Below are 16,363 nucleotides of genomic sequence, written 5' to 3' on the forward strand. Positions count from 1 at the left end.
CAGTCACAGCCTGGGACTGGGAAGATGAGCAGTGAATCTAGTTGGGAAAGTGGCCAGCCCAGCCCTGACTCAGCCCAGAGCTAAGTTCTAATCATGCTCCTCCTTCTCTGCGATTTGGTCTTTATAGTGCTTTTTCTTCTCTTTGAATTTGGTACATTTTCTTAATAAATTCTAATTTGTCCCTTAGTTTTATACTCCAGCGCTAACCTCAAAGCTCCTTCCCCTGAATTTCCAGTAAGAATACTTATATTGCTGGGCATGGTGATTAAGGGCATATGCCTGTAATCCCAGCAGCTGAGAGGCTGAGGCAGAAGGACTGCAAGTTCAAAACCAGCCTCAGGAACTTAGCGAGGCCATCTCAAAAACAAAATATAAAAAGGGTTGGGGATGTGGCTCAGTGGTTAAGTGCCCCTGGGTTCAATCCATGGTGAAAAAAAAAAATCTCAAAACCATCAAACAAAAAACCAAACAAACCCCAAAACAAAAAACCTATATCCACTGAATGTAAGACCATTGATCTTCCATGTGTCAGAAGCTGAGAGATAACATCAGACAAAAAGAAGAAACGCAGTTCCGGTGGCTGTGTGCCACTTCTTTCACACATACTAGTTTACTTTATCCTTAAGTACATCAGTAGGTTAGGTTATTTTAACCTTCACATATTGTTTAGGAATTCAGGTTCAGAAGAATTTACCTGCTCTGAGAGTTTGTGTCCACTCAAGGCCACAAGCTATTATGAGCCCACATCTGCCTGGCCTCATGGCTATGTTCTTCTCTACACAAACATTTTGGTTTCATAGTGTGTGTGTGTGTGAGTGTGTGTGTGTGTGTGTATGTATGTATGTATATATATATATATGGCCAGGGATGTGGCTCAGTGGTAAGAATGCTTGTCTGACATGCACGAAGTCCTGGGTTCAATTCCCCAGTGCCACCTCCAAGTGTACATTAATTTGTACCATACAGCAAGAGTATAGAGTGAGTAGTGCTGTGTGCATTCGTAAACAGACAGTGGGGTTCAGACATGCCCCAAAGCCATGGAACTTAGCTTTTTTGAATGTGCACATACCACTCTTGGTATGCCAAGCTAAACATTGCATATTTGTTAAGGGATGATTCAGATTATAATAGGTATTCAACAAATAATGCTTGTTAAACTACTTCAATGAAAAAACTTACTACCTAGAGTTCTCCGGGTTCCTTTTTTCCCCAATCATCTCCCCTCATACCTTTTCCCAAGGACCTCACTCACAGGGGCACCACAGCTATACCTCCTCAGGCCCTGATCAGACAGGGAGGCCTCAAGGAAGACTTCTGGTAGAGACCTGAAGGGTCCTAGAGGTTTTTGCCCTCCCACCTCAAGGCTTCCTTTTTCTCGGAATGGACAAACTGGACTTCTCAGCCTCTTCCTTGCCTTGGGTGGCTTGTCCTGTGGCAGACACCGGTGAGCCCATTCTCTGGCTCTGCTGGCCTTGGCTCCCACTAGTCATCACATTAGTGCTACCCTACCCCCTCCTCCTCCAGCTCCGCCTCCTTCCTCTGGCTCCACAGCCTTGGACACAGTACACAGAAGCTCAGCAGGAAGGGAAACAAAAGGAACTTCCTGGGTTCCCATGGCTGTGTCCAGCAACTTCATCCCAGGACTCAGTCCTCTGAACCCTCATTATATCCCAGGGTAAGACTTCTATTCAGAGTACTCCTCTGCTGGCTTCTGGGACTTAGATATAGGAGTTGGATCACCTAACCCTTGGGGTCAAGTGGATGTATTGGTTTGAGAGATCCAAGGTATCTATGGTGCTGGGCAGGGAGGAAAAGCAAGAGGATGCAATAGCTGGGTCTGTCACAAAGTTCTATGTTGTCTTCTCCATGGGAACAGCAGAGAAGTAGGACTGGAAGCCCAGGCAGAGGCCTTAGAAACACCTGCTCCAAATATCTGTACAGCCAAGTACAGAAATATCAAGGCTTTAGAGGGTTCTTCTGTCTCTGGGGATGGTGAGGCAGGGGGATTCTGGAGGTGAGTGGGTGGGTCCTGTGCTACAGGTACACTGGACATTGCCCACTACTTCGGTTCAGCATGGGTCAGACCTACGGGCAGCTGACTGGTCAGCTACTTCGAGGCCCCCCTGGCCTAGCCTGGCCCCCTACCCAGCGCACACTTCTGCCTCCCATTCGTCCTCCAAGATCTCCTGAGCTTCCCAGGAACAGCCTCCCTCCCAGGCATGGGCATGAAAGGCTCAGCTCCAGCATGATCCCTGGGTACACAGGTTTGTATACCAGCCTGAACAGGGGCTGCCATCCCATAGCATGTGTCCCCAGTACTAACATATCTTCCTTGTTCCCTGCACACCAGGTTTTGTACCCCAGGCACAGTTCATCTTTGCTAAGAACTGCAACCAGGTCTGGGCTGAGGCTCTGAATGGTTTTACTCAGTGGCATGGTGGGCAGGGGAGTAAAAAACTGTCAAAGGAGGCCAAGAGGGAAAAAGACAAGGAGAAAGACCAAGAGCCAATGTCAGAGTTAGAGCTGGAGGCAGAGAAGAAGCCAGAGCTGAAGCGGGAGAAACAACAAGTAAGACCAAGAAGACTGGTGAGAAGTGTTGTGGGGTGCTTTTCCTTTGCGTCCAGGCCGGGGAGTTGACCATGGGTAGTGTGACTGTGGGTACAGGGGTCAGGGCTTGAATGCCCATGTTCCTGGGAGCTTGTGTAAGAGAACAGGGGCTTAACTTGACAGCATTATTTTTCTTCTATCAATTTCCTTCGCAAGGCCTCCCCCTACTCCATGGATGATACAGACCCTCAGAAGTTCTTCATGTCAGGTAAGGAGGTGGATAATGACCAAAGGCATGGGGAGGCCCACAGGATGTCTAACTCAGTGTCCCCATCCACTCAGGCTTCACTGGCTATGTGCCCCGCGCCCGCTTCCTCTTTGGCTCCAGCTTTCCAGCGCTCACCAACCAGGCACTGCAGGAATTTGGGCAGAAGAACTCACTGGGCAGGGCCCAGAAGGATTCTAAAACTCTGCCCCCGCTTCCCAGGACCTACCTTCAGAACCTAGGTCTTCTACCTCACTATGGGGGCTATGTGCCAGGTGAGACTAGCCTGAGGGAGGCACCGTGGACTGGAATGTTTATGTGTGGGATGGGAGGGGGCATGGCTTGGAAGATTAGAACAAATGGGGGGATCTTGGATCATATGATTCAGCTTTATCATTAGACAAAAAAGGAAACTAAGGTAGCTCACAGGGCAGAGTTAGGACCAGAGTTTGGGTGGTCTAGGCAACTGGCTGAGAATTAAATGGCTTTCAGGCTACTGGCTATATATGACAGACTCTCTTGGCCACACAGGGTATAAGTTCCAGTTTGGCCATACGTTTGGGCATCTCACTCATGATGCTCTGGGCCTCAGCACCACCCAAAAGCAGCTCCTGGCTTAGGTACCTGGATCTCAAGTTCTCCCTTCCTTTCTTTCTATCCCGGCCATATTTTTGGAAGAAAAGAGTTGGCGGGCAGGGGAGGGGGAGTGGGAGCACAAAGGAAATGGTTTGGAGGCTGAGCACCTTTTTTATTAATAGGTGTAATAAATAAATAAATAAATACATAAACAGAAGCTTGGGCTCTTCCTCCCTCTTCTGACGACCAGGCACTGGTCACAGCCTATTTACAGCTTGAGGGGGCTTAGGGATCTGGCCCCAATACTGTTACATATTCTTATTACCACCTTGCCTAGGGAACCCTACAGATGGCCTTCTAGGTCATCTCCTGCCACAGGTACTTGCTTTGTCTATGTAGACCCCCGGAAGGGTTGGCCCAGATGGGCCAGGGGAATCCTGGCAGCCCAGTGCTGCACCCCTTCCCTCCTTTCCTGGGTAGAGGTGTGGGCGAGGTCACTGGGACAGTTAAAGGGAAGTAATTAATACTGAGCACAGGGAGCAGGTGCCAGCACAGGGATATGTGGCCCCCAGCTCTCAGTCTACTTTCTGTAGCCAAGTCAGAGGGCTTGGGCAGGGCTCTTGGGCTCTGAGTCTGGGGTTGATGAGGGTCCCTGAGGCCACCAGCATGCACAGGGCCTCAGTTTTGGCTGCTTCCAGGGGTTGGACTTGGAGTCGGGGTCAACGTCACGTAGGCCAGAGGCACCAGGCCAGTGTCAGGGCCACGGCTGCAGCGCAGCCAGTCTCCTCCAGCTGGCCCCAGCACCCGCAGGATATCTCCCTTGCGGAAGCTCAGCTGTCCTGGGCCTGTGGCCAGATGGTGGCACAGAGCCTGCACCTCGCTGGAGAAATAACAAAAGGAGGTCAGAAAAACCCCACTGATAGTCAAACCCAGCTCCCCAATCCTTCCATTTCTCCTAGCTTACCAGGGGGGCTTGGAGGGCAGGGCTGGAGAGTGTGGCTCCTGCAGGCTTTCCTTGGGCTCTGTCTCGCGGCGGGCACCCATAGTCTGTGCCACTCGTTGGAACATGGACTTGTCCAGGCTCAGCCAGTCCGAGGGCAGCCTAGGGGAGAGCAGCCAGGCTCTGTCTCTGTCCATGCCCTGGCTTAGGTCAGGCTTCCCTACTCCACATCCATACTATGGGGAGGATCTCACCTGTTTGTGGGCCGGGCTTCCCGCTGAACTTTTCGGGAACCAAAGAGGTGTCCCCACTTGATGCCCCCAGGAGAAGGCTCTGAGGTCCCTTCCTCATTTTCTGCTGGTGGGGCAGTGGGCCCCTCCCTCTCCCGACTGCGTCTCAGCTCAGCGAGCACAGAGTCTGGGGGGCTTCCCATCCAGAAGGGCCAGCCCCTCTCCCGGCCAAGGGCCTCCTCAGGGGCAGGGCAGGCCTCAGCCCCTTCCACTACTCCCTCTCGGGGGGGTGGAGCGTGGGGAGGCCCCCCACTTCCTGCCCCTTTCTTTTTTTCACTGCTGCTGCCACTGTTGCTATTGCTGCTACCTCGAGGGAACCTAGAACCCTCAGTGGAGCCATCAATGTAGACCTGGGAGCTTTGCATGAGCTGGTACCACCAGCCAGCCTGTCCACCTCGGGCCCACCTGCCATGGCCTGAGCCCCCAGATGTCTCTGCCACCTCTTCTGTCTCCTCTTCCTCGTTCTCTTCTCCTCCTTCTGGAGCACCCACACCCTTCACTCGCTCCCCATGGGCTACCCTGTCCATGTCTCCAGGGCCCTCCTGGCCACGGGCCCGGGCCAACTGCAGCGTTGAGTGGGCAGATAGTAGCAGGTCCTGAGACACCCGCAGCAGTTCCTTGTGCTGCCGCTGCTGTTGCCCACTTTGCAGCAGCCGATGTTGGAAAAGCAAGTCGAGGTTGAAGGGCAGCAGGGCCAGGGGCTGCAGCAGTAGCAGCAGCTCCTCAAAGAGGCCAGGGCACACGGTGTGAGCTGCACTCAGGAAGCCCCAGGGATGGTAGTGGGTCTGGATGATATCTAAGGGAAAGAGAGGGAATGAGCAGAGCCTGACCTGAGTGGGACACTGAGGTGGAGCCACTACATGCTGCTGCCCAGCAGTGTGCTGTTACGGTGCACACCAGGCCCCCAGCAGCGGTGCAGTGTACAAACTCCACTACCTGAAGTGACAGCTTTTGAATCTGAAAGAGAGGAGTTTCTGGTCATTCTAACTTCCAGACCGCCTGAGTCTCCTGTTGCCTGCAAGGGTCTAAGTCAAGTAGAAACCAGGAGAGGACTTGGGTTGATGCCCAAAGCTCTGAGGAAGAGGCTTGTGTGGTCTGCGTGTACCCAATCCGCCCCCACCTCCAGCACCTGAAAATACAGTAATTTCTCCCTCTTTTTGAGTCTCTGAGGTCTTGCCTGTATTGACTTTGAGAGACATAGCAGATTCTGGACTTTACCTTCATGGTTATAGAGGTGATTAAACCAGAACTCCAGGGACCGGATGCTGTAGGGAGACAGGTGAAAAAAATTGAGTCTTGTGTGGATAGAGCCAGATAATAAGGTACAAAGTACACAGTACAGGGGTCAGATACAGACAGCAAATATAGGTGAAATCTTTTTCTATGGCCTGAATACTACCTAATTCTGGAAAGTCAGTGGGGACATGAGGAATGGGGTAGACATGTAGTTTACAAGTGAGTCACTTCCCCTAGAAGCCTGCACAAGACCCAAGAAGTCAGCGTGGCTACTAAGTGAGAGGACAGGTAGCCAAAGGGAGTGATCTGGGCCCATACCTAAGAAAGGATACTACTACTGCATGGGTTCTAAGGTGGCCCTACAGTTCAAGAAGAATTTGGAAGCAGAGCTGGAACTGAATGGATCAGGGATCACAAGATCCAGAGAAACCGAAGCCAATTAATTTCCAAATAAGCCACAATATGGATTTGTAAAAGCAGGAGGCCATGTTGGTGATCAGTATCAGAGGGTTGTGGGTGTAAAGGGAAAGCAGTGCCTACTGAGAGGCTGTAGCCAGCTGGGAAGAAAGGAAGCCTAGGCCCTGGCACAGATCTACTCCTTCTATCTCAGTTGAGGGAGCTGGTTCTTGAGAGGAGGCAGAGCCCGACAGGGCTGGCTGTAGAGAAGAGCCTGCTGTTCCACACTCACTTGAGCAGGCCAAGAATGAAGGCATTGAAGCGCATTGTATGACTGGTGAGCTCTGGGAACTGGCTGACTTTGTTGTAGAGGCCATGCAGGACCTTGGTGGATGGGCCTGGGAGGAAGGCAGAGTTGGAGGTTACACAACTGACTTCTGTGGCCTTAAATTCAGTATGGGGTTCCAATATTTCCACCCAAAACTTACCTAGCTGTGTAGAAGCCTCAACTACACTCCACGGCATGTTCTTACGCTGCCCGATGATGACATCTAATACAAAGGACTTGAGCCCATCTTCTAGAATAGCCCGGACCGCAGGGCACAAGTACTTCAGAACCAGATGGCCTACATTGGGGCTCACTGAACTATTTCCCAGCTTTGCCTGCAGATGCAGTAGGGAAGTTCAGGAAATCATGTGAAGTCTGACCTTGGTTCTCTAAGTCAGCCCTCAGGGTTCCTTCTCCTCTTGCCATCCCCATCCCCGAGTTCCAACTCTGGGCTCTAAATGCAAGAAAGCAAGGGAAGAAAGCAAGAAAGCAGCATACAGGGTGAATGTCTACAGATTTTCTTGCCTACCTTTACCCCAGGATCCCGGCTTGTGCCAAAATGGGCCACAATGAGGTCCACAGCTGTGTTAACAGCTTTTACCAGTCCTGCAAGAGAATTTGACAAGTCCTTGAACCAATTCTTAGTCAATCCAGTTGGAATGAACTTCGGTGTGGAAGGGGCAGCGCTCCCACACTTACTCGCAGTGTCCCTGGGTCTCACGGAGACACCCAGTCCTTGCCTTTTTCTGTTTGTGCATGTTCAGGCCCCTCCTGTACTCCCTGTCCCACTCTGGTACTGAGAAATTGAGCCTATGAGTGCTCCACTACTGTGTCACATCCCCATCCCTTTTTTTAAATGTTAAATTTGGCGATGGGGTCTTACTGATTGTGGAGTCTAGCCTCAAACTTGCAATCCTCTTGCCTTGCCTTGCCTTTCCAAGTTGCTGGGATTATAGGTGTGCCCACCATGCCCAGCCCCTCATTTTTTTTACCTCCCAGCCTGGGCCCAACTCAGTGCCACCTCTGTCAAGACCCTAAACCTTCTCACTTCCCAGCCTTTCTGATCCTGGATCAATTCTACTATCAATATCTGCTCTGAGAAAACAGGCCACTGACTGAGGATGGAGAAAATTCAGGTCCCTTATGTTGGTGCCAAACAAAGGCACTTCTTTGGTATTTGCCTAGTTAGCACCCTCTGCTAAATCCTTAAGCTGTTGTGTCAAATGTTTACTGCACTTCAAGCCCTTGGATCTACTTCACACAGAGAACAGAAGCCACTGGTTATGAATTCCTTTAACTTCCCTCTCCCTCCAAAACTTATATTGGATTTGCTGGGCATAGTGACGTACACTGTAATCCCAGCAGCTCGGAAGGCTGAGGCAGGAGGTTCACAAGTTTGAGGCCAGCCTCAGCAACTTAGTGAGGCCTTAAGCAACTTAATGAGACCCATCTCAAAACAAAAAATGAAAAGGGCTGAGGTTGTGACTCAGTGGTAAAGCAACCCTGGGTTAAATCCCCAGTACAAAACAAAATGAAACTAAGCAACCAACCAAACAAAAAACCCAAACCCTACAAAAAACAGTATATCAGGTTTATGCCTCCTCCTTCCCTCCCCCTTATCTTGGAGGCAGTGGCTGTTCCTCTTCTTGCCCAGTTCTTTCTTCTCCCTAAGCTTTGGATCTCACCTGCCCAAGGAACTTGGGCAAGAAACTTTAGCTTCATCTTTTCCTCCTTCCAGGCTTCTACCCTTTAGCCTGCAATTATACTCAATTATTTCCCCACCATCTCCCTGAAACTGCTCTTTTAATTCAGTGGTCACTTATTTGCCAAATAGGGAGGTTCCTGTCAGTCCTCATCTAATCAGATATCACCAACATGCTTCTAGAAGCTGCCAGGTCCTCTTGTCCCTTCAGTATGCTCACTACAGCACGTAGGCACTTATTACACAGTGATCTTCCTCATTATACTTTTAAAAAATATTTTTAAAAAAAATTTATTCTAATTAGTTTTACATGACAGCAGAATGCATTTCGATTCACTGTACACAAATGATGCACAACTTTTCATTTCTCCGGTTGTACATGATATAGAGTCATACCATTCATTCAATCATACATGTACCTAGAGTAATGATGTCCATCTCATTCCACCATCTTTCCTATCCTCATGCCCCATCCCCACCCTCCCCTTTGCCCAGTCCAAAGTTCCTCCATTCCCCCATGCTCCCACCACCCATCCCTCACTATATGTGGCTCAGTGAGGGTAGGGGCTGAGGTCTGGTGCCTAAGCATTTGCAAATGACACTTGCTCACTCACAGTACATGAACCTCTACCTCTTGCTCCAGTGCTCTCCAGGTCCTTCTCAGCACTTTGACTTTTAAGACAGGGAGATATTCTGGAGGCCTAGATAGTAGGGCAACAGACGTACATAGATAGTGGCAGCAGAATCCCTGGCCTGAGCTGGGGATTGTATTTACCTTTCTTCTGAAGGAGGTCGATGGAAATGGCTTCTGAGTTGCCATCTGGGGACAGACAAAACTCAGCTGGAGGCTTCTCAGTCAAGGAAAAGGGGTCTTGCAAGTCAGGGCAGGTCAGTGTTAACGGCTTCACTACCTGACCTGTAAATAAGAGAAAAATCAATCCCAAACAACTCTCTTTCCAAGAGTTCCAGCTCAGTTCACTATCTTAGACCCTCTCTGAGACACATTCCTATGGAACTGATCCCTTTTCCAGCCCTTCCCAGCTGTGGCAGAGCCTGCCATGGGTGCATTGGGGACCTTGCCCACACACCATTTAGTCGGCAATTCAGATGGCTAGCAGCACTGAAGGAACCAGGGAACTCAAAGATGGGGTTCCTGCGGGCCAGCCGAGCTTCCTGTGGCCTTCGGTCTAGGCTCCCTGACAAACCAGGTGGCCCTAGTGGGTTCTTCCGCCTGTATTCCCGCCACTTGAGGGCTTGAGGGGAAAGGTGGTTGGCTGGAAGCAGAAGATCAGCAGAAGAAACAGATAAGCAAGAGTTAAAAGGAGACAGCATTTCATGTCCAACCAGTGGGCCCACTAAAGCCTCAGGGTTAGGGCGCTGGGGAAGGAGATGCAAATATTTCAACCCCTGACCCCAGGCTAGAATATAAGAAACCATTCAAAGGAGAGGTAGAATTGCTTGGGCTGGGGATGAAGTCCATACCATTACTGGGTCTGGAGGCCATGCTGCCCTCACCACCTCCTCGGGTCAGGCTTTCTGCCCGGCTGAAGCCAGATCTCCAGGAGCCCAGAGGTGGCAAGCTTCCTGTTCCATGGAGTCGGTATTCAGCCAAGGTCAGTATCTTCTGATCCTCCTTCTGTGGCTGCTGGGAGGTGGCAGGCCGGACGGTAGGAAGACAGGAGTGGTTCCATGGGGGCAGGCTTTCTGTGGCTGTGGCCTGCTCTGGAGGAGGGGAGCACGAAGTAGAGGCAGAAGAGTCAGTGCTGGGCCCAAAGGGGCCAGCACTCCGGATGGGGGAGTAGCTGCCCAGGGGTGATGGCCGTAAGGTCTCTGGCTCAGGCCCAGCTTTCCTGGCACCTCTGCCAGCGTTTCGGGGTGTGGACACCTGTGGCTCCCCTGAGGGAGCTGGGGCTGGGCCTGGAGCAGTGGGGACAGCCAGTGGGGCAGGCTGCTGTGCACGGCTGCAGCCAGAGAGGCTGTAGAGCTGGGAAAGGCTGTGGAGAGCCCGGGCCTTGGCCAGCTGCTTGGGGAAGTGGTGCTGGAACACGAAGGGCTGGATAGGCAGCGTGGTTGGCCTCTGCTCCTTGCTGTAGCGAAGGACTGGTCGGCTCTCAGCACCACCCCCTGTAGCAACAGGTATGGAGAAGGAATCAGACACTGAAACCCACCATGAAGAAAACACAGAAGCAGAGACAGTAGATGATGCCCCCTGGGAAAGAGGGGCAGGACCTAGGTTGTTCGAACTGAATAGGGCAGGAGTCATGGGAGGGACACTGTTCCTTCTGTAACATGTTTCCTATGTTTTTATGATACTGGTCTGTTTATATCTCTTTGCTGTTCAATCCTTCTTCATTTTCTTCACTTCAAAGGTACATGTACCTTAAGACACAATTCTTATATCTCACTTCACACTTTCTCTCTTGCATAGAATAGCTTAAGTTCAGACTTTCATATAAATGACTCACGAGCCCACAGCATTAACCTTGACTTCCTTTTTGATCTTTAGATTCTTCTGATGTAGGGCTCTTTCACTAATTTCACTAAAAATTTGCTACTTTAAAACAGCTTCCCTGATACTTTCTTCCATTTTTGTTACTGGCAGAAACACCATTTTTTTTTCTTTTTTTGGTCCTGGCCCAGGAGTGCTTTACCAATAAGCCATAGCCCCAGACCTTTTTACTTTTTAAATTTTGACACAGGGTCTCACTAAGTTCCTAAGGACCATGCTAACTTGCTGAGGCTGGCCTCAAACTTGAGATCCTACTGCCTCAGTCTCCCAAATTATTGGGATTATTGGGATTACAGGTGTGCCATGCCCCACAGAAACATCGTTTTCTTTGTTTCTAAGGCCTAAACTCTTAAGAGTTAGAGTCACAGATTCTCAGTGTCATGTTATTCACTTTGACAATAACTTTGTTATTGACAATACTTTGTCATGTTATTGACTCATTCATCATCCTGTCTCCACTCATATCAGCATGTTTCATTCTTGAGCAAATCACCATTTTTTTTAGTACTGGGGATTGAACCAAGAGCCTGTCATGTGCTAGGCAAATAAACACTCTACTACTGAGCTGCATCCCCAACTGTTAGCAAGACAGGGTCTCGATCAGTTGCCAAGGCTGGCCTTGAACTTGCAATCCTCCTGCCTCAACCTTCTAAGCAGCTGGGATTATAGGTGTATACCACCACACCCTGAAAAATACTTCTTTACTTGTAGCAGCCCAAACCAGCCTTCCTGTTATCCTTCTACCCCCACTGCTAATCTTCCATGACCCTGGCACTGGAACCTCAGAATCCACATCTGTTCCCTCTGCACAAGCATGTTGATGTCTTGTTCTTTCAGTCAGTCTTCAGGTCAGAAGACTTCATGGGGTTCAGAACTAAACACAGAACCCCAGGACCGTGTTTGTGTATATACTACATGCCTAAGAAAACACAGAACATGCGGTGGACCTGTGAATGAACACAAGGTGGCGCCACAAACATTTGCAAAAACCCTGGGTGTGGCTCACTGAAAGAGTGGCTCAAAACTCTATTACAGGACTATATTCTTACTTGACAGTCAGCATTTTAAACTTTAGAGACATTAAGTCATTTGCTCAAGTTCATAGCCAGAATTCTGTCTAGGCCAGATTCTGACTTTGGGGTCTAAGTTCTCTCCACCACATTACACTACTCACAATGTGAAGTCAGCCTGGTTTTCCTACACCTCATCTCTTTTACATCAGTGAGTCATGATGGATGGGAACCACAGCCCCATTAGGGAGGTGTTTCAGAAACATGCCCTGGGGACATTTTCAAACTATATCCTCCCACCGTCCCTAGTGTCATTCTTCCTTGCTTACTTTGTTCTAGCCACACTTTCCTTCTGTCCTTACAAACTAATTTCATTAACACCTTGTTGCCTTTTGCACCAGAGACCGTGACTTCTTTCTTTCTAAATCTCACTACTCAGACATCAACTCTAATATCACTCCTCCCAGTAAGACCTTCTCTGACCACCCTCACCCCTCTGGCAGGTCACTCTTGTCTCATCACCCTGTTTCTTCTTCTTTTTAGCATTTTAATATCATCAGAAATTATTTTTGTGTATTTATTGCCTATTACTTTTTGTAAAAGCCCCAGAAAAGTAGGGATTATACTGTTCTTTGCTGTATCCCCAGGGCCCAACATAGGGCCTGGTACATAGTAGGTACTGAATAGTTGAATGAATCCCCAGTTTTGATTCATGCCAGTTTCACTGCATTCACAATCACTATACATAAATCAGCTAGCCTTCTGAAATAATTTACCTTATTTTATCTCCTGTGGTTTCTAGTGACCACAGAATAAAGTCAAATGTTCTCAGGTGAGTAGGTGCCTGCACATGGCATAAATCAGGCTGCTCTTCCCTAGGACTTTAACTTACCGTCCTTAACTCTGTTCTCCCTACCCATCCCCATTTCCTTCTTTCCTTTCTTTTTCTCTCCCTCCACACTTCCTTCCCTTCTTTTTTGGCACTGGGAATTGAACCAAGGGACTGTCACATGCTAAACAAGTGCTCTACAAATAACTATGCTCCCAGTCCTTGAAAAAAATTGAAAAAAAAAAATTTTGAAACAGGGTCTAAATTGCTCAGGGCAGCCTGCAATTTGTGATCCTCTTGCCTCATACTGGCAAGTAGCCGGATTACAAACCTGCCCTTCCATGCCCAACTCCATCCCCATTTTTAAGCACACTGGTATCTCCATTGGGAACATCATCCTTCTTTCTACTTAATCACATTTCAAGGCTGAGCTGATGCTGACTATCAGATTAGGTCCTCTCAACCACAGCTTTATTGTACCACCTACACAGAGTATGTCTGAATTAACTATTTATTCCTACTCTTTAAAAAGCCTCCTTATAATGTCCCAGGGTGTGAATTGGGGCAGGAGAATCAGATAAGGAGGCCCACTCTGGGGAATGTGTCTCATTTCTCTCAGGGAATACAGAGAGCAGGTTTTATCACTTTTCTATGTGATAGTCCTTAAGAAAATTGGTGACAGAGGCTATATTCACTTGAGTTTGTTGTTCTCTGGGTGAACAGCCCAAGTCTTCCAGTTTCTTCTTAAAATGTAGTGCCCAGAACTCCATGGAACACCAGTAAGCACTCATTGGGTCAGAAATGTGGGGAAACTATCAGCTCTTCCCACTGGAATCTATGAATTAATCTATGATTTTAACTTTGAAAAAAATTATATATTTTGTAGTTGTAGATGGACTGAATGCCTTTATTTTATTTATTTTTGCTAAGGATCAAACCCAGTGCCTCACACATGCTAGACGATTCTCAGCACCACATAAAAACAAATAAACAACAACAAAAAAAGGTATTGTGTCCATCTACAACTAAAAAAATAAATATTTATAAATAAATAAATAAATAATAAAGGTATGGTGTCCAACTACAATTGTGTGTATCAAGTCAGGATAAAAGCCCTGTGGTAGGTTACTAGAGACTTTAAAAAAAATTTATATTTTAGTTGTAGGTGGACACAATACCTTTATTTTATATTTATGTGGTGCTGAGGATCGAATCCAGTGCCTCACCCATGCTAAGTGAGCGCTCTCCCTCTGAGACACGACCTCAGCCCACTTACTGGAGACTTATAGAAGAGAACCAAATCTCACTGATAGAAACAAATTCTGAATGCCTCTCTTTTCTCCGACCAGACTTTTCATGCTCATGGAATGCCAGCCACAGCATCTCATTAGATACACCCCCAGACATTGTAGTCTAGGAAGAAGTGGGTTCCAAATTGCTCTCTCTAGCCAATCCCCGAACCTGCCTCTTCCCTACAGACCTCCTTGTCAACTCTGCCCCAGGGCAGTTGTTTATGTTTGGGTATGTGCAGTCTTCTGATGGGCTGAGATCCCCAACAGCACAGGTGACTTTTTTGAAAACACTCTTCTTTTTTTTTTTGTAGTGCTGGGGATCAAACCCAGGGCCTCACGCATGCTAGGCAGCTGCTCTACCACTGAGCCACACTCCCAGCCCAATACTTTTAACCCCTTTCCTTTGAGAAGCCAAAAGACCCAACCTAAGGCTGCAGTGCGGCTGTGGGAGAACTTGTTCCCTTTGTATTCCCCCCTCTCCTTCCAAGCTCTCTGAGATCTGGCTTCTGCCCTCAGTACTCCTACAGTTGCTCTCAAGATCTGTCTGCATTATCTTGCGGTGATTTTTCTTTTTCACTCTCTTATAGGTTTTCTTCTATTTTCTGGCAAAGTCATCTTAAGTCAGCCCCACCCTTCCAGCACTAGGGATTGAACCCAGGGTCCTCTACCACTGAACTAGACCTCTAGAACTTTCTATTTATTTATTTTTAATTTTGTTATAGGGTCTTACTAAGTTCTTGAGGGTCTGGGGGTCTGGCTACATTGCTGAGACTGGCTTCAAACTTGCAATCCTCCTGCCTCTGACTCCTGAATCACTGGGTTTATAGGCGTGTACCACCACACCTGGCTTCACCTCAATCTTTTTTTTTTTTTTGGGGGGGGAGGGGGTGCTGGGGAATTGAACCCAGGGCCTTGTACATGTGAGGCAAGCACTCTACCAACTGAGTTATATCCCCAGCCCAATATCAATCTCTTTTGAAGGTTGCTCTATTCACCCTGAAATCATAGTGTCCCCAGACCTTTATCCTTGTTGGCTTTGTAACTCCACACATTCTTCCTGGATGCTCTTATCTACTCACATAGCTTCAACTATTTTTATTCCACAAACTTTCCAATCTATATGGTGGTCTCTCCTGATTTCCATGGAGACACCCTTTCAGTCCATCACCCATCCAAACCACCAGTGAACTTTAAAATTAGACTATGGATCTAAGCAAACAACAACAAACATTAAGAGCAGCAACAAAGCTACTTCCCTGATTAAAATCCTTTAGTGCTTCCATTCCCATCCTACAATGGCTATACTGAATTACTACTATAGTTGCATTCCTGGGACACATCAAGCTATTCTGTGCCTTCGTGGTTTTGTATAGACTATTCCATGAGCCCAGAACATTCTTAAAAGTCTCCACAAAACCTAATGCTCATCATTTTTCTAGATTGGGCTCAAATGTAAACTGTGCTAGCCATCCTCCCCTGACATTCCATTCTGATTTAGATATCCCTCTCTCTGACCAGCAGCATATACTGCCATCTTTGCATTTGAATGATCTGTTTCCTTCCTTAGTTGGATTTCCTTGAGGGCAGATTGTCCTTCTCATTATTTCTGTCACCAGCACCACCTTAACACAAAGGCTGATATAAAATAATAATACTTAAAATACAATAAAATGAATAGGGAAAAGGCTGGCCTAGGGAGGCTAGGTCACAGGTTCTTTCTCTTTTTTAATTTTTACTTTTAGAGACAGGGTCTCACTATATTGCCTAACTCCTGGGCTCAAGCAACTTTCCTGCATAAATGTACCAAGTGGCTGGGACTACAGGTGCGTGCCCTGGTCCCTAGTTTAAATTTCAAGTTCTTAGAGTAGCTCTAATAATTGATAAAGAATGGACTCCACTGCTATCCAGTGCGGTTTTCCTGTTGGACACAGCCTTTGGTTGTCTCTTAAGCACTGCAAATTCCTAAATATCCAAAATTGAACAACTCCTTTGTCCTTTTTTTTTTTTTTTAATAATTCTACTTCTGTTTCTGGGCTGGGGTGTGGCTCAGTGGTAGAGTGCTCACCTAGCATGCATGAGGCACTGGGTTTGATCCTCAGCACCACATAAATGTAAAATAAAGATATTGTGTCCACCTAAAACTTAAGAAAAAATATTTTTTTTAAAAAAATCTACTTCTGTTTCTAATCCCTATTCAGGGTTTCATCATCTTTCCAGTCATCTGGGTTGAGAATCACAATCTTATGAATATTTTGTTTCCTAATACATCAGTATCTAAGTCCTGTAGATTCCATCTCTTCAGTGTGGTTTTTTTTTTTAATTTTTTAACTTTTTAATTCAAATTTGTTATAAAGGCCTTTTCTTTTTCTTTTTTGGTGGTGCTGGGGATTGAACCCAGGGCCTTGTGCATGCGAGGCAAGCACTCTACAAACTGAGCTATATC

General features: G+C 47.7%; 2 protein-coding genes across 6 annotated transcripts in view; one reads left to right on the forward strand and one right to left on the reverse strand.

Annotated features, from left to right (window-relative positions):
* The first annotated feature begins 1,551 nt into the window (after positions 1-1,551).
* Positions 1,552-3,568, forward strand: Cimip2b (ciliary microtubule inner protein 2B). Of its 2 annotated transcripts, none has more exons than XM_046457326.2 (6): positions 1,552-1,675; positions 2,041-2,264; positions 2,351-2,568; positions 2,764-2,815; positions 2,890-3,087; positions 3,344-3,568. In XM_046457326.2, the coding sequence occupies exons 1-6, from the start codon at positions 1,614-1,616 to the stop codon at positions 3,430-3,432; spliced, it is 843 nt and encodes a 280-aa protein (XP_046313282.1). In that variant the 5' UTR covers positions 1,552-1,613; the 3' UTR covers positions 3,433-3,568. The 2 variants fall into 2 exon arrangements, with proteins under 2 accessions (XP_046313282.1, XP_058434029.1); XM_058578046.1 differs by having other exon boundaries at positions 1,559-1,675; positions 2,074-2,264.
* Rusc2 (RUN and SH3 domain containing 2) overlaps positions 3,537-16,363 on the reverse strand; it is a 58,270-nt gene continuing 45,443 nt past the window's right edge. For 3 of the 4 annotated variants that reach the window (XM_046457323.2, XM_058578045.1, XM_046457324.2), the window contains exons 3-12: positions 9,763-10,404; positions 9,369-9,554; positions 9,056-9,196; positions 7,108-7,184; positions 6,739-6,913; positions 6,543-6,648; positions 5,837-5,883; positions 4,583-5,414; positions 4,353-4,490; positions 3,537-4,268 (exon numbers count right to left, since the gene is read on the reverse strand). In XM_046457323.2, coding sequence (XP_046313279.1) covers positions 4,067-4,268; positions 4,353-4,490; positions 4,583-5,414; positions 5,837-5,883; positions 6,543-6,648; positions 6,739-6,913; positions 7,108-7,184; positions 9,056-9,196; positions 9,369-9,554; positions 9,763-10,404 — 2,546 coding nt within the window. In that variant the 3' untranslated portion in view covers positions 3,537-4,066. The remainder of the gene's footprint in view (positions 4,269-4,352; positions 4,491-4,582; positions 5,415-5,836; positions 5,884-6,542; positions 6,649-6,738; positions 6,914-7,107; positions 7,185-9,055; positions 9,197-9,368; positions 9,555-9,762; positions 10,405-16,363) is intronic. The other variant, XM_046457325.2, reaches the window with a different exon arrangement.

This window comes from Marmota monax, unplaced genomic scaffold (genome assembly GCF_021218885.2).
Source record: "Marmota monax isolate L192 unplaced genomic scaffold, Marmota_monax_Labrador192_F-V1.1 WCK01_AAM20220418_F8-fsc00069, whole genome shotgun sequence".
Taxonomy (NCBI): Eukaryota; Metazoa; Chordata; class Mammalia; order Rodentia; family Sciuridae; genus Marmota; species Marmota monax.

What these genes read in the sequence shown, in the direction of transcription:
- Cimip2b (XM_046457326.2), top strand. Translation starts at nt 1,614, where the DNA reads ATGGCTGTGTCCAGCAACTTCATCCCAGGACTCAGTCCTCTGAACCCT. An exon ending in CATGATCCCTGGGTACACAG is followed by an intron (nt 2,265 to 2,350) that starts GTTTGTATACCA and finishes CCTGCACACCAG; the next exon opens with GTTTTGTACCCCAGGCACAG. An exon ending in TCAGAAGTTCTTCATGTCAG is followed by an intron (nt 2,816 to 2,889) that starts GTAAGGAGGTGG and finishes CCATCCACTCAG; the next exon opens with GCTTCACTGGCTATGTGCCC.